Source organism: Hoplias malabaricus, chromosome 3, assembly GCF_029633855.1.
Source record: "Hoplias malabaricus isolate fHopMal1 chromosome 3, fHopMal1.hap1, whole genome shotgun sequence".
In the NCBI taxonomy this organism is placed as follows: Eukaryota; Metazoa; Chordata; class Actinopteri; order Characiformes; family Erythrinidae; genus Hoplias; species Hoplias malabaricus.
The window spans coordinates 7,196,177-7,220,115 of NC_089802.1; the positions used below are offsets into that span (position 1 = coordinate 7,196,177).

At 39.5% G+C, this 23,939-nt stretch overlaps 1 protein-coding gene across 4 annotated transcripts in view; it reads right to left on the bottom strand.

Annotated features, from left to right (window-relative positions):
• ablim2 (actin binding LIM protein family, member 2) overlaps window positions 1–23,939 on the bottom strand; it is an 83,769-nt gene that overhangs the window by 8,296 nt on the left and 51,534 nt on the right. For 2 of the 4 annotated variants that reach the window (XM_066663438.1, XM_066663437.1), the window contains exons 3-18: window positions 21,939–22,122; window positions 19,045–19,157; window positions 18,665–18,791; window positions 18,095–18,188; window positions 15,758–15,845; window positions 12,939–12,997; window positions 11,230–11,307; window positions 10,936–11,079; window positions 10,146–10,178; window positions 9,658–9,775; window positions 6,001–6,102; window positions 4,017–4,070; window positions 3,049–3,092; window positions 2,784–2,889; window positions 2,348–2,406; window positions 347–398 (exon numbers count right to left, since the gene is read on the bottom strand). In XM_066663438.1, the coding sequence (XP_066519535.1) occupies window positions 347–398; window positions 2,348–2,406; window positions 2,784–2,889; window positions 3,049–3,092; window positions 4,017–4,070; window positions 6,001–6,102; window positions 9,658–9,775; window positions 10,146–10,178; window positions 10,936–11,079; window positions 11,230–11,307; window positions 12,939–12,997; window positions 15,758–15,845; window positions 18,095–18,188; window positions 18,665–18,791; window positions 19,045–19,157; window positions 21,939–22,122 (1,455 nt within the window). Of the gene's footprint in view, window positions 1–346; window positions 399–2,347; window positions 2,407–2,783; window positions 2,890–3,048; window positions 3,093–4,016; window positions 4,071–6,000; window positions 6,103–8,746; window positions 8,828–9,056; window positions 9,282–9,657; window positions 9,776–10,145; window positions 10,179–10,935; window positions 11,080–11,229; window positions 11,308–12,938; window positions 12,998–15,757; window positions 15,846–18,094; window positions 18,189–18,664; window positions 18,792–19,044; window positions 19,158–21,938; window positions 22,123–23,939 lie in introns of all 4 variants that reach the window. The other 2 variants (XM_066663440.1, XM_066663439.1) reach the window with 2 other exon arrangements.

Consider the following 23,939-nt stretch of genomic DNA (forward strand, 5'->3'; position numbering starts at 1 on the left):
GAGGTGAATATTTGTAATCTTTCATTTTAGAGCTGTGTAAAATAAAACAAAATATGTGCAGCTTAAAAACATCTACAAATATTATAAAATATGGTCCAATTATGTTCCACAACTGAAGGAACTGAATATGTACCCTTGAGGGTACCACCACAGTGAACATTTTTCTGACAGTGTAACCATGGGTGAGATTGTATGTTACACAGAGAATTACAAGGCAGTACCCATGAGGTACTTTGTATCTAAAAAAGCTAAAGCTAGACTGCAACTGTCCTATTGTTGCTCATTAAATTATTGATATTGAGCTACAGTGAACACACACACATGAACACACACGCACACACTTTACCTCTCATTGCTCCCCAGTTGGAGTCATGGTCATCTTCTCCAAGATCAGCCGCCTAAGAAAGGCAATGAAAAAACCTTAATCTATTAGAGAGACAGTAATATTTTGGCTTCTTTAAAGCCCCGTGAGCACCAGGGAAGTCTCAGTAAAAATCATCTGTTAGAGCTGCTGATGTTTCTCTTTCATTTCCTGAGGTTAAAGGTGAGAGTTGGTTGTAAAGAGGGGCTATAACATTTTTCGGCTGGAGTTGCTGCTGTATTTGCTGACACACATCGCTCCAGGGCAAGCTCTCCGTTTCACATACTGCACCTTTGTGTCTGCTCAGCTACAGAGAGTGTGAAACATGACACTGAGGCATTTCAATTAGAACAGACAAAGATGGAGAGATAAAGAGAATCTTGTTCGTCCAAGTACACATTTAATACCTTATATGTTATATATACATATATATGTTACAAATAATACCTTAATATGTTAAAATAGGTCAAATACAAACTGGCAAGGCAGTCCAAAGTGTAGCCCATGGGCAACGTAGTAAAGAAAGCCTCACTAAATCTCTGTTTGTTAGTGTCTTGTCATTTAGTTCTTCCTGCGATTACTAACATGAACTATGTGTATTTACCTAAGCATTGATTTGTAAGTATTTTATTTGTGTTCGCTCTTGTGCTGTGAATATCATATGTAGGTAACATTCAGATGTGTAATTATGTAATATAATTACAATTTAGTAATTTGTCAATAGTGTGGGCCTAAGAATAGCATGTGAGAATAACACTGAGAGACATAAATGGGGAAATAACACTGTCTGGACCTCAACGAACAAAGAAACTGAAGATGTGAATTGTGTCTGGTGTGTTGTTGGTTTAAAACCTAAATATATAGGTTTTTAAAGACTAACGTGGAAAAAAATGCATGTATTAAATTTATATGGAAAACACTGCCACCTAGTGTACAGGAGCCAAAGACTGCATTTATATAGTCTATATATATTTATATAGTCTTACATTCCATACACTATTAACAGCACTGGTAATAGTGCAAACCATTATATGATGATGTTAATAAAGAAATATTCCCTTTTGGCGCTCCCTAGGCAGATAATCAGAGTGACAGACACACCTCATTTCCTCTTTAATGAGGATAAAATCCTGACCTCTTGCAGCCAGATATCAAATCAAAGCCCCATGTGGGTTAGAGTCAGACAGTAGAGCTCAGGCACAGACACAATTATTAAGGCCTCCACAGACTACATCTTTATAACAGTTACATCTTAGCGAATGAATCATGCAGTCGAACTAGAATCACATCAAATTCTTCAACACTAAGGAAGACAGGCAGAAAAATGTGAGCACACCAAATTCACCCAACACAGACTGAAATCACAATCAAACCAGATGCTGTGAATGAATGGGGGTAGTAGAAACAAATCATATAAAAACATATATGTCTATGGCTTGTTTCCATATCAGATTATCATAGAATAGAGTAATGGCCAATCAAACTGCTGCTTCCTAAGCAGTTAGTTCTTACATTCCATACACTATTAACAGCACTGGTAATAGTGCAAACCATTATATGATGATGTTAATAAAGAAATATTCCCTTTTGGCGCTCCCTAGGCAGATAATCAGAGTGACAGACACACCTCATTTCCTCTTTAATGAGGATAAAATCCTGACCTCTTGCAGCCAGATATCAAATCAAAGCCCCATGTGGGTTAGAGTCAGACAGTAGAGCTCAGGCACAGACACAATTATTAAGGCCTCCACAGACTACATCTTTATAACAGTTACATCTTAGCGAATGAATCATGCAGTCGAACTAGAATCACATCAAATTCTTCAACACTAAGGAAGACAGGCAGAAAAATGTGAGCACACCAAATTCACCCAACACAGACTGAAAACTAATACAGCCAGATGTAGAGGTCAAAAGGATTTATTCATTTGTTTTATTGTGTCACTGTTTTTGCAGACTTTCTGAAACATATCTGTGATAGTTTACCTTATAGATGCCGTTTCGTCCATAACCTGGGAGGGAAGCAGACTTATTGTAGGGGAAATCTGAAACAGACAGAAGATTAAGCAGCTAAATCAGAATTATGCTTTAGTGGAAATAAATGGTCTTTACAGCCAAGATATTCTGATATAAAGTAGCACTCACTGAGAACCCACAAACATAGCCTCAGAAATGGCGTTATCATTAAACCTTCAATTGATATATAGAGCGCAAATAAAAATTATATACTTAATGTACACTGTTTGCATTTGTGTTCATACTTAGTAAATATAACTTCTTATTTAATCTCAATGTCAAGTAAATTGTGTGTATATCCAAAACGCAAAACACATTTACATACCACAGCAAATCAACAGTAACAACTCTTGGCTCCTATTCTTTAACACTGTTGAAAGGAAAGGTTTATTGCTTGGTTACTCACTGGGCTGAGACATATCCGTGGGCAGGCTGTGGGTAGAAGTCCTGGGGTCAATGTCTGGTGACTGTCCATCAATCTCACTCTTTAGAATCGTCCAGCTAGTTCTAGTCTACAGAGATAACCAAGTATCAGTAAAGATGGAAGAAGGAATAAAGGCATAATGAAACAATTAGGAAAAACCTCACTTATAAAAACACAGAACAGGCAGGTAGAAATGTACAGAAATAGTCGGAAAGAACATGTATGTCTGTACAAAGAGAAAGTTCACCTTTCTGTCTGCATCATCGCCATCTTGCCAAGATGCTCTGGAAGCTGTAGAGAAGTTATTAGAATTAAATTAGATTCTTAAATTAATAAATACATATATTACACCCCTTGTGTGAAACATAAAAGGAACCATGCAAAGTGCTCCACAAAAACACAAAGAGAAAATCTTGTAAAAACCTTAAACATCTAAATAATATCTCAATGACCCCTGATTTTCAAGAGAAATCTATAAGTTGTCGTTTCATGAGGGATACACATCATCAAATATAATCAACAAGAATGCCACAAAATGAAACTAACATAAAGGAAAATATAAGAACAAATACCACACGTTAAAACGATACAAATGAGGGAATCCAATCACATAACTGTCATCAACAAACCACAGTGAAATACAGCACAAATCTAATTACATTCACCACAAATGACACAGATGCCATCCACTGACCACCCAAATAAAATACAGTGACTTACACAATCAGAATAAGACACAGTTCAATGCCAAAATCACATGACCACAATCAAACCAGATGCTGTGAATGAATGGGGGTAGTAGAAACAAATCATATAAAAACATATATGTCTATGGCTTGTTTCCATATCAGATTATCATAGAATAGAGTAATGGCCAATCAAACTGCTGCTTCCTAAGCAGTTAGTTCTTACATTCCAGGCTTGCTGTATTATGGCTCTGCAATTTTTAGGATTCAGATATTAATAAATATATAGTTTGGTGTTTGATGTTGCAGTAAATGAAAAAATAAAAGATATTTGCATTAGTTTTGCTGCTGTCTTTGCATGTTGTTACAGATTTGGGTAAATTTTGCAACGTCTGAGATGGAAACGCCAGAATTAAAAGACAGGGTCAAAAGCCAGGGGGTGCCATGGCAACAGGATACCATGATAAATGGCATCATGCAGCTGGGCATGCTAAGTGTTGTGGTTATTATCACAGAGATTGGACTGTACCATGCTGTTTGTAGATAGGGGGTTTTCTATAGATATTATCTTTGGCTTTAGTATCTGGAATGGAAAACAGAGAGAGCATGACAGAAGCAAAGATGTCAGGGACAAGGAGGTAAGGAACAAAGAAACCAAGTAAAGCAAGAAAGCGAAAGAAAGAAAGAAAGAAAGAAAGAAAGAAAGAAAGAAAGAAAGAAAGAAAGAAAGAAAATACAAAATACAAACCATGAGTAAAAAGCATGAGTAAGAAGTTACAGAAGGATGGAGTCAGGGCAGAAAAGAGGCAGAGGCAGAAATTCTGCAGTGCAGAACATCTGTTGCTGAATCAGATTTGGCATTTTTAGACTGCTCGTTATGTAGAAATGGTCATGATTAGCATGCAACAATCAACGGTTTGTGCCTTTGTCTTAGTTGGACTTCAGTTTGGAACCTGGGCTTTCCATTTATTACAAGCAGGCTACAAACAAGGAGTGATCAAGACAATGGAGGTCGACTAATGCCTGTGCAATTAGGCTGCTAAACACCAAGGCTTTGTAAACTAGCAACTGATTAGAAATCTTTAATTCAATTAAAATTTATCCCCAAAATTAAAACACCCAAAGATCACAGTGCAGCAAATGCCATATAATTACTAAAAACAGAGCCTATGGCCAACAGCGAAACAAGGAGATAAATGGGGCAACTGAAAAGACACCATTGCTTCATCCTTAATAATTGACACAACATGTTAGTCCCACTGGCCCATTTAAACCATCCTAACCTCACTCTGCATTTTAACCTTAACTGCTTCCAAACAACTGCCATAGATTAAGTGGAGCTCTCTTTAGGAAAAATGACGCATTTAGCGCAACACATGCAGGTCATTTTCAGTGCTGTTTCACCATCTGCCAGCAATGGAAACAAAAGACTCCATAAAAATGGGGTGGGGGATCAATACAATGGGTAGAAATGTATTAATTCCTTGGTTAACACACTTAGTTCCTTTTAAATATGTCCAAGTACAGCTGGCAGTAGGTTATACACTGTGACAGTCACAGATTTGTTCTACACAGAAACAATGCGATTCTGAAAGCCTTTGGCCTGCAGCAGTGAACCATAAATGCAGACTATCAATGCAAATTATAAAATGAGTGCAAAGACATGTCTGAAGGCCCAGACTTCTAACATTTCTGTCATCAGCAGTTCTGTTCATGAGACATCAGCAGAGACATTGGCAGAGATTATCCACATGGAGAATCCAAGACAAGAATGTTTGAATAAATATTATTACAGTACAACAGGTCTAAAGGGAGTAGTTAGGGATGAATAATATGGTGATACATTGTTATTATCATGATAAATTACATTAAAATTGACTTTTCTGAATACATTGTAGGTTACATCAGTGCTTCTAGTACTGAACAACATATCATAAAAACAGATTTAGTCCCAATACAGAGTCTGTAGACGAGCGGAGCATAGGTAGATTGAATAAGACAAATAAACACAACTCAGACTGAGTGACATAAACGACATTTTTCCAAATGGTTTGATGTTTTTCATGTTCCTTCTTAAATAATTCCCTTTTATAAACACTACTTTTTAAATGTGCTTTTACTATTATGTTTCGTCTCAAACCACAGAAAAATGAAACATCATGGTGAGGGCTGTCAGACTAATAAAAGTTTAATCCCATTTCAAAGCAATGCATTTCCTCTGAGCTTTAAAACCGTCCATATTAAATTCACCATAATTTTTTTTTGTGCTTTCAATAATCCACTAACGTTATTGCGATTGTCTGTTTGCGTGTTTCTTATGAAAATTAAATAAGAATGCAGTTGCCATTTTTCATTGCTGATGTTCAGTGAGCTGTTAGTAGCTTTGGGGATCTGTACTTTATTACAGGTGAACTTTGGCAGCCCTAATCATGATACAGATGTCTTGATTATGTTTCCCAAATCTCCCACTCTAGCGAGCAACAGTTCACACTGCAGAAGCAAAGCATGCCTACCTGGTATGTGGAAATGCTTAGGTGCAGCCACATATGTAGAAGATGGGGATTTGCCATCGGAGTATGTAGAGAGGCTGGGGGTGCTGCGGCCACTTTCACTACCTCCAGGGGCGAAGTCAAGAGCAGATAAACAGACAGGGGATGGGGGAGAGGGAAGAGTGAGAGAGCAGAGTTATGCTGCATTTGGCTTCAAAGCTTTAATAAAGCCACACTTCATGACCCAACCAGCTACATAAAGCAATCACAGCACCACAAGTGCTCTATGTGTGTTAAGTCACCCTTAGACAATTTCTCAAATGGCCTTAAACGCTTTGTCCTGTTCCTGATGGATCAGTACAGATTAGCTCAGTCTGTCATATGGTAGCACTGACCACACAATATAGGAATGCAGTATGTTATTAGCAAGCTGGGTCATGAAGTAACTAGCACCTTCCAAGCCAAAAGAAGTCATCTACACATGTTTGTTTTGTTGTTTGAAAATTACAAATGCCACAGAGGGAGAAGAAATAGATTTGCAGTTGGATGAGCATGAAGAATTATCTTGCTCACTCACTTTCACACTGTGTGCGATACAAACTGTACTGATACACATTTTGGTACTCCACACCCACACACACACATACATACACACACATGCACACACCAAATAGAAAATGCAGTTAGTACATGGCCACTTGACCGGAGGAAGAAACTCCTCCACACATCTGGAGGAGGTCAGCTTGTCCCTGGTACAGCAACCACACACAAATCACAAATGGCAAGTAAGGAGAATGTAGCTTTACATCTTGTGCTCCAGGCTGCATTAGTCATAAACTTGCTGGGAAAGAGAATTTAAAATTCATCCCTCATTGTGAGCTTGAGTGCTAAGAGTGTTGAGTGCTCCTCATGTCTTTTTCACTCAGTGTGCTCTATAAATCTCTCTGCACAACCTCTAATAGTTATTCTTTGGTATTTATACTGTACTGGCACGATGCGATCTCCCGAACCATACTGTATTTCATAAAATAAAACAATAAGCTACAAAAGGATGCGATTTAACATGGTTAAAGTGTGCTCGTATACAAATAAAGCTTCCTGTTATTCCCACTGTTATTGTGCTATATAATAAGAAGTCAGATCAGTTAACAAACAGTAGTTAAATCGTGAATTAAATCGGTTGCATAAACAAATCAACAACAGTTGCTTATGCAAGGCTTAAGTGCATTCTAGATTATCTTTTGACACACCAGTTTGAAAAGTACACAGGTGTTGTAACCTACAGTTACAAATAAATCTCAATGCTGTTTGATTAGCAGCAACTGTAAAGTTTTAATAGTGTTTGTTTATAACTCTATAGTACTTCAGTTTTTCACCAGTGTCTGAAGGGTCTTGACAGTTATGATGTCAATGTCCTCAGCGGTTACTGCTAACATTAGCTAAAATTCATCTTTCTGATGCTTAACTACAATAACCTTATAGTGCATTTTGCTACACATTCTGCCGATGAAGTGATCTGTGGACTAAGAAAGTCATTTAGTAGGAATTAATTAATGTCGGTCAAAGACTACAATCTTTTAAAGTTAACAGACAGTTCCAAATGTGTGCACCTTATATAGTAGGTGTTTTACATTAGCCGGACTGATTAAACTGAATCTTATATTAGGGAGAAAAGCCTCGTTAGCTCACACAGTTTGAAATGTTATCATTCAGTTACTGTATGCAGCTCCTCACCCAGTAAAAGTCACTGTAACAACAGCAGGACACAACCGAACTCACTTTCACGCTGTGTTAAAAGGTGGTTAGGCCTGGAATCATGAAAGGCCAAAGTGTGTGCCACTGCAACTGGCACCTAAACCCCAAATTACAGTTCCTTCAAGCTACTCTTTAATCTGCTACTGAAAAGTTAATTTTCCCCCTCTTTCTTTTTCTCCCGGGGAAACCACAGAGACAAGATCAAGCAGATTTTTCAGCCTTTCTCTTTTTCAGTCATCTTCTCCTCCTCCCTTCACAGTCATGAGAACGAGTGACCCATGTCTAGCAAGGTTACTCACAGCCATATAAGTATCAACTTGCCCAAGAGATTCTGACATAGACTTCATACACTTCATATGCATCTGGAATGGTGAGCCTGCACATATCAAAGTTTACTTTTGTGGCTTAACTTGCATTCCTGTTGTGACAGTGTTGGAAGAGTTTATTGACTGATCCCTTTCCCAGACCTCCTCAACTGATTACACAGTCTCTCTCTGACCACACTCAAGCATGCTTCAGATGAGGTAATCCACACTCCACATAGGCAAAGGCCTACAATCCTGAGCTGGTATTAACTGTAATAGGAAACATCAGCTGAAACAGTTTCTTAACTTCAGAGATTAAACTAAACAGATCAATCAGCAACAAACTATGAGGAGAAAAGCCATAAATGAAAGACATGTCCAAATAACCGGTTATATTTTGTATCAGATGCAATCCATCATTTATATGTACTACGTACTGCCACATCAATATACATTTTGTCTACGTTTAACATTCCTAGATGTTTAAGAGCACAATTACTTCTGAAATATAGTGAATATAAACAAGATTTCCATGCAACATAACTGGGCACGATGTTAAAACATAAATTCTACAGACACAAAAATGGCAAGCAAAAACAAACTGAATGGTCCAAAGGGTGAACCTTGTGGTACACCTAAAAACCCACAGAACTGGATCACACTGATAGAGATGGTGAAAGAGAGTGGGACCAGAGGGTCCAGAGCTTTACCGTAAGGAGGCAAACTGAGGTGCAGGCCTGTCCTAGGCTTACTTTCAGAGACTGCTTCCTGTTTGAATTCTGTCTCAATTCCTGTTTAGGGAAGGTGGGCGAAGGACAAGGTAGTAGTTTCACAACTGATTGATTCGTTTTTGTCCCTGAACGTAAAGTACAAACTAGTATCATTCAAATTTTTTTTCTCACTTCTGATATATCACTTATCAGTGTTCCACTCAAGCTGTTACAGCAACATTTCCATGCACATGTGACATTAGTTTTGTTTTTAGTTAACACACAAGGCCTGAGGGCTGAGCTGGGGTACCTCTGAAGTAGGGGATGTAGTTGTGCTGTTGGAGCATGGCCAGCGTGGTTGGGTTCAAAGGCAAGGCCACACCCCCTGTCCCGACCTGTGGGGTATTTCTACCACCACTGGGCAGTGAAGATGAGTCCCTGGGACTATAGTGTCCACCATACCTAGCCCCAGTGTACACAGGCAATGAGTTGGAACTCCCAGGCTGTGGGGTGTATCTACTGCTCAGATATTGCTCTGTACAATGGGACCAACCAGCCAAAGGGAAGAAGGGCAGTAATATGATGTCAGTGATCGTACTATGTACATGGGAAATGACTCTCATATTCATGTGCTGATTTTCCCTGTATAATATCTTCAGGAGGCATTTCTGCATTATAATTGTTCATTAGACTATGTATTGTTCTTCATTGTATTTGCAATCTACTACTGGTCATCACAATAAACTGAACAATACACTATCCATTAAAACATACCAAACTAAAAGTTATCAAAAAGTAAAAGGACGTAAGGAGTTTTCATGAACACAAATACAGATGTACAATGATATTTACTTAAAACAGTGAAAAAACGTCAAGCTTTTATTTATCGCTATGTGAAGAAGTGTCTGTACCTGGCCTGCTGTAAGTTTGGGGAGACCGAGATGGGGTATAACGGCCATATCCGCCCACAGAGCTGTTGGAACTGGGGCTGGAGGGTCTCCTTTGACGGGGGGATTTTTCACCATCACCCTAAAATGAGCAAAAAAGTAGTGAAAAACCGACATACAGTGATATAAGCGAAACACAATGGCACAAATATAAAAAATCACATAGTCGTGACTATATGGTGATCACAGTGGTTTGGAGACACAAAATAGGTTCTGAACAATTCACTCTGTTTTATAACACATGAAGAAATAACTGATCATGAGTCACCAGCTGATCAGTTGCAAACTTCCACACAACCATGAACAAATGATAGAACTGCACTACACAAATAATATATAAACACAGTACACATTTCCCATAGGAAGCACAACTTTATCTTATATATTCACACTCATAGAACACTTAAAAAGGCCTGAGAGATTTGTTCTCCGACAGGTCTCCTGTACTGTACCTCTGTTGGAGTAGGGGTGAGCAACTGTGGTGACTGCAAATGAAAAAGGCAGGTGAGTGAGATGAGATTAGGTGCATTCAGCCTAATGATATAGCTAGCAAACAAACAAAAATAAATAAATAAATGTGCATGCACACAGCCGCTGTATGAGTGGATATTTGAGCTACTGTTTGTGTACTAAATATTAATAGTTATAGCCAATAGAGGGCAAGTCAGGTCCAAAATATTCCTGGTCAGAACACTCAGACGTTAAGAAAAGCCCTCCAAAATAATCTGAGCGTGTTAACATCATGCCATGATGTTGATGGTGACACATCTTTTGAATGTGCTGTGTAAAAAAAAACCCAGAACATGTGGAACAGACATCATCTCTAAATATGGAGATACACTAAAAGCACAAAATATATAACACAGCCTTATTGAGAAATAAGCATGGCTTACATAAGAAGCACAGGACCGTACGTACAGCTGGGTGTACCATATTTAATTCACAAGCATATTCTATGTGTAGGTTTCCCATTTTTAAACAAGACTCTATAGTGAATCCAACAGCATAATGAAAATTGTTGACAACACTGAGATCTTGTACATTCAGTTTGATTTGAAAAGTTTGTAACAGCAAATTCAGCCATACATTTCTTATGTTTTCATAAATTGTTGAAACTATACATTATAAAACTGCAAACAATCTAATCATACACCTTCATAAAGGTAAGGATGTCCTTTTAAATCCTACAGTATATTATCACACATCCTGTGAGTGTGTGTGTGTGTGTGTGTGTGTGTGTACCTCTATGTAGGTCCTCTCCTCTGAAGGGTAGCTAACATAGGGTGAGTAGGAGAGCATGTCGGGTCTGTCAATATTATAGATTGCTTTTATTTTAGGAAGAGCTGCAAGATCTTTATAATCCAGGAACTCATCCCCCAGCTTTGCCTGCAGTAGAAAAGAACAAGCATCACCACTTCCATTCCTTTCTAAAGTTCATTTTTGCTGCCATCTCGTGGTCATCGTGTGCTGAAATTACTGACTGAACCTACTGTAGTTTTAGTGAATCTTAAAAATTAATATAAAAGTGTTGCGTACATAGATAACTCTGCTCGGGGATCCAGAAGCACTGGAAGCAGGAGCTGAGGTGATGCTTTCAGAGGAAGTCCTGGTCACCTAGAGAAAGACAACCAATCAGTGTGTTAATAAAACATTTTTTCATGAGTTTTACAAGGTTTTATGCCATAAGAAAACTATTTTCACGTTATATATATTATACATTATGTAGATTTTCATGATAAGGCTTATGGACATGTTGCTTAATCATCTGGAAAGTTAGAGCATATAGGGATTTGTCTAAAAACCTCATGAGCTCCCTCCATAGATAGCATCTTGCACTGAAATATGTGCACTCCCTATAAGAAGGCTATCAGCTTTTAGTTATCTTAAATATGCTGCTTGCTGGGGTACTTACTCTGACCCAGTATCAAGAAATATCACCTTATTCTGATCAAAAATGCACGTCATGCTTCCTCAGATGCTGAGTCGGCATGGCCCGACTTTTCTAATGATGATGTCTGAAAGTGTTTGCAGCTGTTGGTGTGTTTATAGGAGAGTTTACCTCAGAGAAGCTTTGTTTAAAAGTGGTATAAAAGGACTGTTTTAAAAACCGTTTAAGCGTCTGACCACAACACGATGAAACCGCTAGTGATTTTGGTCTTCTTTCAGAGCAAATATGATAAAAATTGCAATAAATAACCCATGGATGGAATCCATGAAAACTCAGAGGTGACTGTGAGGACTGAAGTGATTAAACACCAGTCGCGGTCAGTGGCAGGAATGCTCATGATATCATCACTGTCTAAATATAACATCTCTGTAGCCTCTATGGTTTGGAAAGCTGACTATTTAAACAGCTACCTATGTAGACAGTGGGTAATGAGGAAGCCCAAAGGTACTCAGGCCCATTCATAGTTGCTTTTATAGAAAAAGTTAAAACGCTTATGTTTTTCCACACCATTTGAAAATAAAATCTCCTTTTTAATTCTAATGACCAAAATGACCAGGAAATTTAGACCTAAATTACATTACATTTCTGCTTAGAAGATAGGAGGCTTCAGTGCAAAAATCTGAATGTTGTAGCAGAATTCTGCGGACATTTAATTAAAACCAAGCATCTCTGTATTATTGACTGATGTCATTTTAAAAAACTCACAAGCTGAATTTCACAGGAGAAAATATCTATTATAGGGAGTTGACAAAATCCCATTTCAGTAGACACCAAGCGGTCAGAAATGTATAAACCCCCCTTATGCTGTAGTACATTAGTAAGACATTAATATATTGTAGTGATCTTATTTCTAAATCTAAAAAACTGTGCACCACTCCATTAAACATACACAGATGAATCAGTGCAACTAGAGCCTTGACTCTGGGTCCTGATCCACATTAGGTAAGTAGGGGGCAGAAGCATCTGTTGACACAGCAGGTCAAATCAGGGCCTCTGTGTGGTTTTTATGAAGCCGAAAGCAGGTTGGAGGAGGTAAACCCATGCAGGGAGAGAGGACTGGGGGGGGGGGGGGGGTACATGTCACAAACCTGCTCAGGTACATTCAGACGCAGGTCACTGAGCTGTATCCGCACCTGTTTCTGCAGGAAGAGGGGCATTACAATAGAAGGGGATCATATCAGGGGCGTAGCTAATGGCTCTTTCAGCTCTCAGTAGAGCTGTGGGAAACTTGTTCACCCTCAGTCAAAAGCTTTAACACTGACAAATACAACTCTTCTGCTCTGTTAAAGTGTCCTACCTTACTCTTCTCCTCCATACGAGCTGCCTGTCGGCATGGAGGATGCCAGATGGAAGAACCTGACCAAGAGAAAAAAAACAGAGAAAAAGGAAAAAATACATGAACTGCAAAAAAGAACAGACAAAAAGAGGTTGTTTGCAAAGTCTTCTATTTACTATTACCATCATAATTCTGGTATCATTTTTCTGTAACGTATCATTCATAAATCAAAATCACACCAGCATAGCAAGCATTAACATCTAAAACATCTAGGCCTGGAGGTTGTGGGTCCGATTCCTGCTCCGGGTGACTGTCTGTGAGGAGTTGGTGTGTTCTCTCAGTGTCCGCATGGGTTTCCTCCGGGTGGCTGTCTGTGAGGAGTGTGGTGTGTTCTCCCTGTGTCTGCGTGGGTTTCCTCCGGGTGGCTGTCTGTGAGGAGTGTGGTGTGTTCTCCCTGTGTCTGCGTGGGTTTCCTCCGGGTGCTCCGGTTTCCTCACAGTCCAAAAACTACACGTTGGTAGGTGGATTGGCAACTCAAAAGTGTCCGTAGGTGTGTGTGTGAGTGAGTGTGTGTGTGTCTGTGTTACCCTGTGAAGGACTGGCGCCCCCTCCAGGGTGTATTCCCGCCTTGCGCCCAATGATTCCAGGTAGGCTCTGGACCAACCGCGAGCCTGAACTGGATAAGCAGTTACAGATAATGAATGAATGAATGAATGAATGAATGAATTCATTAATTATTATTATGCTGTTGTTAATTTTTTTGTTGTTGTTGTTGTTGTTGCTCCCACACTAGCTCTTCTTCTCTCATTCAGGAACCAAAGTCTCTACAATTTCTAAGGGCCTAAAATGACTCAGCAAATGACTTTCCCATTCATTGCATTCTGTCAGAATAAAAATGACCAATAACTGACCCGGGACCTGTCAGCAGTCCTAACAGAAGATAAATCTAGCCTGAAATACACTGCAGTGTACCCTGTCTGGAATATAAATCTCTGCACATAATCAAAGAGAGCACTTTCAGACTTCCTGCTCTCAGGAAAGCTGATTTGTGAACTGTAATAAGAATAAGTAGCAATAACATAGAGAGACTGTGAAAGTCTAGAGTTATTACTGCTGTTTTTGTAAACACTGAATTACATTTCAATAAACATTTTCATCATAAACATTTCAAATACATAACATTACATGCAATGTCATATTCAGAATACTTAATATGCAATTACATATTAAAATACACTAACAAGTACTGCAGCAGGTAGAGTCACTGTCACACAGGTCCAGGGTTCTGGGGTTGTGGGTTCAAGCCCACCTCAAATTATGGTGTGTTCTCCCTGTGTCTCTCTGGGTAGGTGGATTGGCTACTTTGTGAGTAAAAGTATGAGTGGGTGGTGCGTTGTGATGGACTGGTGCCCCATACAGGATGGGTTCCTGCCTAGTACCCAATGATTCCAAGTAGACTCCAAAGTCAAAATAACACTTATTTTCAATAACCACTTTGTCTTTTTCTGGTTTACTGTGGGTCCGTAGACTATGCAGAATCACAGGGTGTAAGGCAGGACCACACCCCAAACAGGCCTCCAGTCCATGAAAGGGCATCACTCACACAAAGAGTCTCTCACACGCTCACGCCTATGAATAAATTAACCTCCAATCCACTTACCAACATGTATTTTTGGACTGTTTGAGGAAACTAGAGCACCTGAAGGTAACCAACACAGACACAGGGAGGACACACAAAGCTCCACACAAAAAGTCACCTGAGGTGGGGATTGAACTCATAACTGTTCATCAAATTCAAATCCTAATAATTACATAGCCCTCAAATTCTTAGAGAAAACTACACCTTCAAAAGATCTTCTCCACATGTTAAATATGATTCAACTGGGAATAATTCATTAAAATATAAACTTAATTTTATGCAGTATAAATGTGCCTGTGTTAACTCCAGTGTGTTTTCATGTAACTGAAGATTGATTTAGGACCTGAACGATCTCACTCTTGTTTAGTGATGATTCAGTATCAGTCCTGCTGTGTCTGAGAGGTGCTCTGGGTCATCTGGGCTCTCAGCACAAAACTAATCACTGCACTAAATAAAATGCCTCTTCACCAGAATCAAGCTCAGTTTCTATTTGCACAAATTCAGATTACACTCCAGATTTAAGTAAGGGATTATCACTAGTTTATTTAATCACATTAATGTTAGATTATGTTCTTTTAATATTAAAATAACAGGAAAAAAACATTGTTGAGAAATCACACTTTGCCTCTGATGATGGGTACAGTTTGAGGTGGACAATTTCATCAACATCTGACTATTTTATGCATACAGCATAAGACATCATTCATTCATTCTCTGTAACCCTTATCCAGTTCAGGTGGGTCCAGAGCCTACCTGGAATCATTAGGCGCAAGGCGGGAATACACCCTTGAGGGGGCGCCAGTCCTTCACAGGCAACACAGACACACACACTCACACACACACTCACACCTACGGACACTTTGGAGTCATCAATCCACCTACCAACGTGTGTTTTTGGACTGTGGGAGGTTTTTGGACCGGCGCACCCGGAGGAAACCCACGCGGACACAGGGAGAACACACCAACTCCTCACAGACAGTCACCCAGAGGAAACCCACGCAGACACAGGGAGAACACACCAACTCCTCACAGACAGTCACCCGGAGCGGGAATCGACCCATAAGACATCATTACTTCAGGAAATTGGACTAACTGCAGTTTTATGGTTATGTATACGTTCTAAATTATTAACTTTTTAGCATGAGCCTTTATCAATTATTTTGATATTATATTCCTCCTTATATTCCTTCCTGCACGGTACCTTGCAGGTACATCTCCTCTCCCTCTCCAAACATCTGTTCACAGCGCACACATCTGGCACACGTGGGATGGTAGTGCTTCTCTCCAGCCTACGAGACATAAGACCAATATAAGCTTCAGAGACAGAAATATATTGTTCTGAAACAAAAATATAATACAGATTTGATTATTTTAAAATAAACAATGAAATTGTGCAAATTAAAATATACAAGAATCTACATGCTTTATTAAGAAAATAAATAAATTAACATATATATATTAAACAATAGATTTAAATGGCTTAATGATCTCAACATGAAGGCACATGGGGCTGCAAAGTGAATTACAAACAGTAGAGGGGGCACTAAAAAGGGATCTGGCACTAAAATCTTCAGTGGTGGATGAAATGCAAAGGCTGGCTACAAGTGCTACGACAATGTCATAGTCTTAGGCTCAGAGTCTTAGGCTGAGAAACATTACATAACATAAATTGACCAATAAAGATTTAATAGAGTAGAGTAGATTAATAGAGATGTAAAATAACTTGAAATAAAAACTTACTAAAATAAATCATTCTTAGCGCTCACCTATATGATGTCATTTAGGTGAAATTCAAATGTATAGCCATTACATATTTATATAGTATCTGTTTGGACAGTGTTTATTATCTGTCTGAATTATACACTGCATACAATCCTACTTTTTATTGCAAATTCTGGATAGACGAGCTCGGATACGCCCAACATGCTTTGGGGCTAGTTCTGTTTCCCAAACCCTTTTGTGGCAAATAATGTAAAAAATAAAAACAAATAACATAAAACTTAGGCTCAGTCACAGTGTTCTATTATTAAATATTATATTTTTTGCTAATGCATTACGTTTTGCCAATGTATGTGTGAAACATTCCGAATCAGTCGTATTAATTTTCCTACGTAGCGAATTTGCATCATAATAAATGTTACCATAACTCTGGATTGCTCCTTCCTTTGAAAACAGATAATGTTTCTCCACTCTAAATGTCATGACATTTCAGTCAGAGATACAACTGGCAACTGATCCTTCAGAGTTGTCTAGATGAAAAAGAATAAACAAGATCCAGACAAACCAGGTCTAGATCAACTGTCTGATTTTACTCTATTCGCAAATGGATCCTGCCACTGTAACAACCTTTTTATTTGGCCTTATTCCTCTTTTCTTTTACAATGATTGTAACACTGCAATTAAAATAACATTTCTACATGGAATCCATGGCCAAAGGTCACAGAATAGCTTACAGATCAAACAACCAAGAGTGGAAAAATAAATAGCAAAATAAATCATAAGAGTAAACATTATGATATGATATGATATCATAACCAACCACTGCTGTTAAGTGATTTACACAATGCCGTAAAGCCACTGTTCATACATGGCTCAAATGTATAAGCAGTGTAGCTTACACAGTGTTTCCTACTTATAAAATAATCAAATAATCAATCATTTATATTCTCTAAGCTAAAAGAAACGCATTAAAAATGTCCTGACTCTGAAACAAACAGTGGGAAATGGCCTGAAGTGTGATGCTGCATGGGGTCAGGTGACCTAATCCGAATGTGGCTTTCTTAAATGCCAGCAGCTCAGGGTGTGCATCTTCATAGCAACAGGGTGCCACTGTTAATGTGAGTCAGGGTTATTTATTGTGAATGACTGCTTGTGAAGCACACAAATACAAACACACAAAACACACACACACTGCTGTACATATACATAAACACTCCTAGACACACCCAAAGTACAGGCAGTTTATCAGCTGATGATATATTATTCCAGATAAATAAGAAACTAATGATATCAGTAGATTGTGAAGGAGCTCTGGTTAGGAAAAGGTGTCATGTAAGTTTGTCCATGATTTCATAGAGTAAATCAGAACTGCCTTCGGGTATATACTCAAAGTGTACTGAGTTACTGAGTGTCTTATTTATCCCATGAGGAAACCAAATAGCCATTTATGAAATAAAGGAAAGGTGCGTGAGAGACAGAGGATAAGATGGAGAAAAGTGAAAGAAATAGAAATTGATGCAGAGAGTAATGCATTGTCATATTTGCGCAGTATTCAGAGAGATCCCGAATTGGCTGACTGAGAGTTTCTTTGTTAGCCCCTCAGCCTCTAGCCCAGAGGGAATATATTGTAGCAGTCTGAAGAACACTGAATCACAGTGTTTCTGTGAAACACTCTCATATTCTCCACATACTCTCACACTCCACTTGCCCTAGCCATGACCCAGCCACAGTTCCATGGGTTTCACCATTCTCTCATTAATATACCTATTCTTCAAGAGACCAGCTTCAGCTATGTGGACCATGAAAAGAAGCTCACTACCTCCAGGACTTTTCCCGTGATGTACTTCTTGCAGTTCTCACACTGGATGCCGTACATTGCATGGTAGTCCATCTCGCAGTATGGAATTCCATCCCTGCACACAGTTTCGCACAGACACACACACACACACAACACAACACAAATAGACATATGTGAAAAGCCCATAATTTGAAGCTAATTCTTTTTCAAATCATACCTCTCAAATTTATGAACTCTAATTGATTCCAAAGAAATATTCTGTTTTGGTTATCATACATTTAAGAATGCCTTGAATGTCCAAGGGTTACAAATTTTCCATGACATGGACCCTTCAAATAGTCTCAAAAATTGTCACCAGAGGCCCAATGGGGTCGACTGAGCTCATCACTGTCCTATTACATGGACATGTCCACAGTGTTCCCGCACCTCTGTGTTAAGTCATTCTAGCATTTGAGTGGGTCAGCTCAATGGCATATTAAATTACAGTCAACAAATTTACACATGAGAGAGAGAGCGAGAGAAAGAGAGAGAGAGAGAGAGAGAGAGAGAGAGAGAGAGAGAAATACATTGTATTGTGTACAGGACACTGACTTGCTGATGTACTCAGCACTGAGTACTTTGTTGCAGACTTTGCACTTGAAACAGCCAAGGTGCCAGTGCTTATCCAAAGCCACTAAAGACTGTTCATTCTTAAACTCCTTACCACAGCCACAGCAATCTGCACAGGGAGAGAGGGACGATGAGAGAGAGAGAGAGAGAGAGAGAGAGAGAGAGAGAGAGAGAGAGATGGGTTATACCTATGGAAATAAAAGACAACTCTGTGCGAATCATTCTTGTGTGTAGCACATAGAGGACATGGGGCATGGAAGGACAGAAAGACAGAGACAGAGAAAAGCATGTGAGAAAAGGAGAGACCGAAAACAGAGTATAAGAGAGGGAGAGAGAAGAGAGAGGATGAACAGGGCACTCACTGTGAACAGCCTGAACGGGTGCTGGGCTGTTGGCAGGCATAGGCTGAGTGCAATTCTGACAGATGCACTCTTTCCCATTAAACGTCACACGGTCGCCTGCAGGAAATGGCTGTCTGCCAAAGAAAAAGACATAGAGAGAGAAAAAAAAGAAGTCACCTCATCACTCAAGAGCTAAACCACAAAAACAAACGATCACAAGGGTAAAGAACACATTTTGTTACCGAGATATAGAGGTCACGTTGAAATAGATGCTCACACAAAAACAAGCAAACAAAAAACAACGTTAAGGTTGGTGATCTCATTTGCATAAAAGCTAATCTTCACTGCAAAGTCATATTTAACATCAATACTGCGAAGCACAATTAGGAAACAAATAACCCAATCTTATGTTTTGTACATTACCAAGACGTCTGGAACTGTTCCTGCCCTAGAAGCTTCAGGTCAAATCCTTAGCAATTTTAAATGACCAGTTTAGCTGGAGGGCACGTGCCAGTTTCATTTAGTTGTAAGCATCTCTGTTTTGGCCGACCACCAGACTTGGAGAAGAGCTTTGACTTTGGCTGAAAACTCAGTGTGCGAACTGATGATGTCACAGCATTTTTAACACACAGTGGCTATGTTAGGACAGCAGGTGACCAGGGGTCATCTTGTTGTCTATTTATTGAAATACAGTTTATGTTGCATGTAATCAGTTGTTATTTTATATATGCACTTTGCAGATTTACAGTTGTATTGGGTGACCAGATCTGAGATGGTGAAGAAGAGGACACGCCTCCGGGGGGGGCTGTAACTTTGACGTAAACAAGGACCACTGACGTGCAGACTGACCAATTAAATGTTTACAGAGAAGGTTATCGACCAATAACGGTAGCTTTACAGTCAGACCGTCCAATCAGAAGATTTTAGGCTACTTCACCACGCCCCCTTCTCACTCAAGCGAACCAAACGGAGTAGGGGAGGGCGGGACTTATTTGTGAACGAAACTTCTCGAAGTTCTATGTAAGCTCTAGAAAAACAAAATCCTGGACGTTTGTGAAATTCCGCCCGGACATTTTTTTAAGTCTAAAAAAGAGGACATGTCCGGGTAAAAGAGGACATCTGGTCACCCTACAGTTGTACAGTTCATTAATTCCCTGTATATCAATGTAAATGGACTACAACAAGATCACTGCTGAACAAGTATTATATGAGTGATGAAACTTTATAAGCAGATGTTTGACAAAAGTATCTTTAGTAACTTAAAATGCATGGATTTCATACATTTAAAGCAGCAACCATGTGCTCATCAAATTTCTTCTGGAAATTGACTCTAAAACTGTACATCACTTTTTATGTGAGCATTTCCAAAATGTCTAAGACTAAATGTAAATGACTGGTGTAATCAGTGTTCAAGTACACATTCACCGTGTCTCTCTCTAACCGACTTCTCTGATACCTGAGTCACAGTCTGCTCATGCTATAACAATAAATGTTAGCACCTGCCACAGCACTTGCTGGACTGATTTAGCAACTGGAAATGTCACAGTGTGCAGCAGTGAATGGCCACTCTGGCTCTATGTTGTTGCATCAGAGAAACTGGGCTTTCTAGCAGGTATCTGCTACAATTTAGCACTTTGATAATTTAGCGTCAAACTCATTTAGCTGTCAGTCCAAATCTTTGAGCATGAATTTTCGAGAAGCAGACAAGCCATTATGAACATGTTCACACTATAATGAGGAATTGGAGAAGTCTTTTAGTGATAAAAGAATTCTGTAGCCTCTTTAACCCACACATGATTTCCTTGTAATTATTTTGGGTTATAAAGATTTGTAGTAGTTACCGAAAAATAATCATTAATAATGCATTTCTCTGCACAGAAGCTCTGAATGTTGATCATATGTAAATAAGTAGAACTGCACATACTCAATGAAATTGAGACATAGCAGAAAAATAGGGACAGAGAAGCAATCAGGAGTGGGAAAATCAGAAGGTGGGAAATAAAGATCACATTTGTTGGGAGCCGATTAAAGTTCAGGAAATCTTAATGGGTACACAGTGTCCACGGAAACATGGGCATCACTACGGCAATATGGCGAACTGCCTGGTAACACCATGTGCACTGACAAGAAGCATGCAATCACACACACACACACACACATTCTATTCAGCGATTAAGGGACACCTAACACCCCTCTGGAAATAAGTGGCATAGAAGCAGAGCATACACTTAACATTCTTGCTAAAAGTTACTGGGTCTCCTTCCCTTACTTTGACCAGTAAACAAGGCCACTTTCCCACAAGCGCACACTCGCATGAAGGGGAAAAAGCAGTAAATTAGGTGTCAAAATACAAAGGTTAAGAATGTTTAATTTAAGTATGTACTATAAAATTTTAAATAAAACTGAATTTATTATTTATTATGATTTAATATCACTTCACCCTCTTAACACGATTTAATTACCCAGTAAATCTAACAGACATGGCATTGTATTTTGTTGTTATTGTTATTAGGTATGGCACAGTTTGTGCAATGCTGATGTGCATAAACAAATCGGAACATTTTAGTCAGAGGTATCCTTGTTGATTTTGGAAAATGTGTGCTTTACAGGGTATGGGCAACAAGGCCAATCTATATCATCATGTTTCTCTGAGCTTACTGTGGAAATGGTCAGTCCTTATGGAACACTGACATGTGTCATTACGAAGAGAACATTATCAACACGTTTAATTAGATTAAGCACAGTTCAGCACATGAAACGCTGAATGTAAAACATTGTACAAAGGCTTACTGATGGCAGTTTTTAAATGTTGCACGACTAGTACAAAGTATCCATGTAAAAATACTCTAAAATAGTGTCTGTATACATGTGAATGAAGGAATGACTGAGAGACCATGTATTTGTGCGCTTCTTACTTGCACAGAGCACACACAAAGCAGCGTGGGTGATAAGTCTTGCCCAGAGCAGAGACGACCTCTCCCTCGATGAACTGTTCACAGCTGAAGCAGCGAGTGCCGTAAAGACGCTGATAATCCAGAGTACAGATATAATCTCCCTGACGCACAAAAAAACCTCCCTGCGCCAGATCACAGCCACATACTGCAGAGAATGAGAGAGAGAGAGAGAGAGAGAGAATGGAGGGTTAGTATTAAAACATGAAGTACTATCATAATAAGAATACATTTCACAGGTGAGCTAAAGACGCATTATGATTGGCTTATGCCCAATTTAAACATCCTGTCCCTGCCTTAGCTAAAGATTGTGAACATGAAAAATAAAATTTAATTTACAATTGCTAAAATAAACATGTTATTAATTTGAGTAAATGTTCTTCCATTAATCTTTGTACCACTGACGCTACAGTTTCTGTGCAGTGCAGTCCATCTGGCTGATTAAGTCACAACTTAAGTGTGATATCTGGAACGCCCTCTCATCGGTCCACCTCTTCCAGTTCAAATCTGTAATTACTGACCCGACTTCTGGACAGAAGAACCCCACAGCTGTGTGTGTGTGCGATGTTTATGTGACTTCATCCACACAAGGTTGCTGATTGTTAAAACAACTTTCATCCTCTCTCGTTGTCTCCTCTCCTAGACCATGTTACTTCTCCCTCTTTCTTTCTCACACTCTTCCCCTTTTCCACAAAAACAGGAACCACTGCAGCAACACAATATAAAGCACTTTGCGATGACATCATTCTGAGGCCATTCATTTTCCACCTCCACTGAGGTCTTTCACTGCAGTTCTCCTGGCCCTCTCCCCTCTCACACTTCTCTACTTTTCCACTTCTTCATGCTCTCAATTTTAGGAATAAACGTCAGGGCAGTAAAAATGAACCTTTTTAAACTTTCCAAGTTACATGTCAGGGGTGGCACGGTGGTGCAGCAGGTAGTGTCGCAGTCACACAGCTCCAGGGGCCTAGAGGTTGTGGGTTCGATTCCCGCTCCGGGTGAATGTCTGTGAGGAGTGTGGTGTGTTCTCCCTGTGTCTGTGTGGGTTTACTCCGGGTGCTCCGGTTTCCTCCCACAGTCCAAAAAACACACGTTGGTAGGTGGATTGGCAACTCAAAATTGTCCGTGTGTGTGAGTGAATGTGTGTGTGTGTCTGTGTTGCCCTGTGAAGGACTGGCGCCCCCTCCAGGGTTTATTCCCACCTTGCACCCAATGATTCCAGGTAGGCTCTGGACCCACCGCGACCCTGAACTGGATAATCGCTTACAGATGATGAATGAATGAATGAAAGTTACATGTCGGGCAGTATATAATGACAATTCATTTATATTAATTTATTACCTGCCCTAATTTTAACATTACATTTACGCTAATATCTAGAGCATGTACCAGACACTCTTTACGACACACAGCTCGCCTTAAACACTGGATTATACAGAACACGTGCTTGTGACTGAACACTAAGGAATAACACATTAAATACAGAAAGTACTTTTGAATTTCGAAGCATCTCTTATTATTGAATGTTTACAATCGGGTTTTGGGGAGGGGGTGGATGACGTAGTCAAGGCGACCGCTCTAACTATAAAGCACTGCGGGAAACCCTGCCCATACACGTACACATTCATATACAGGCACACTACCCAAATACACCTAACAACACAGACGTAAACACACTCACTGACCTTGCCTCATACTAATGGCTCTCACACTGACCATGCCATAATGCATATCCAAACAATAACATAGGAATGTTGCTCAGGATATGGCAGGCATATTTTCCATGTCTGCCTCACTGCCATTTGCTGGAGGGAGCAGTACACATGTTACACACATCCGGTAGTATTGCACAACAATGTCCAGGCCAAAGTATGATAACACTTCCCTTGCTCTCTCTCACACACACACACAAACACACACTCAGGCCAGCCACAGACAGATTAAATTCCAAAGACTGAGCTTTTT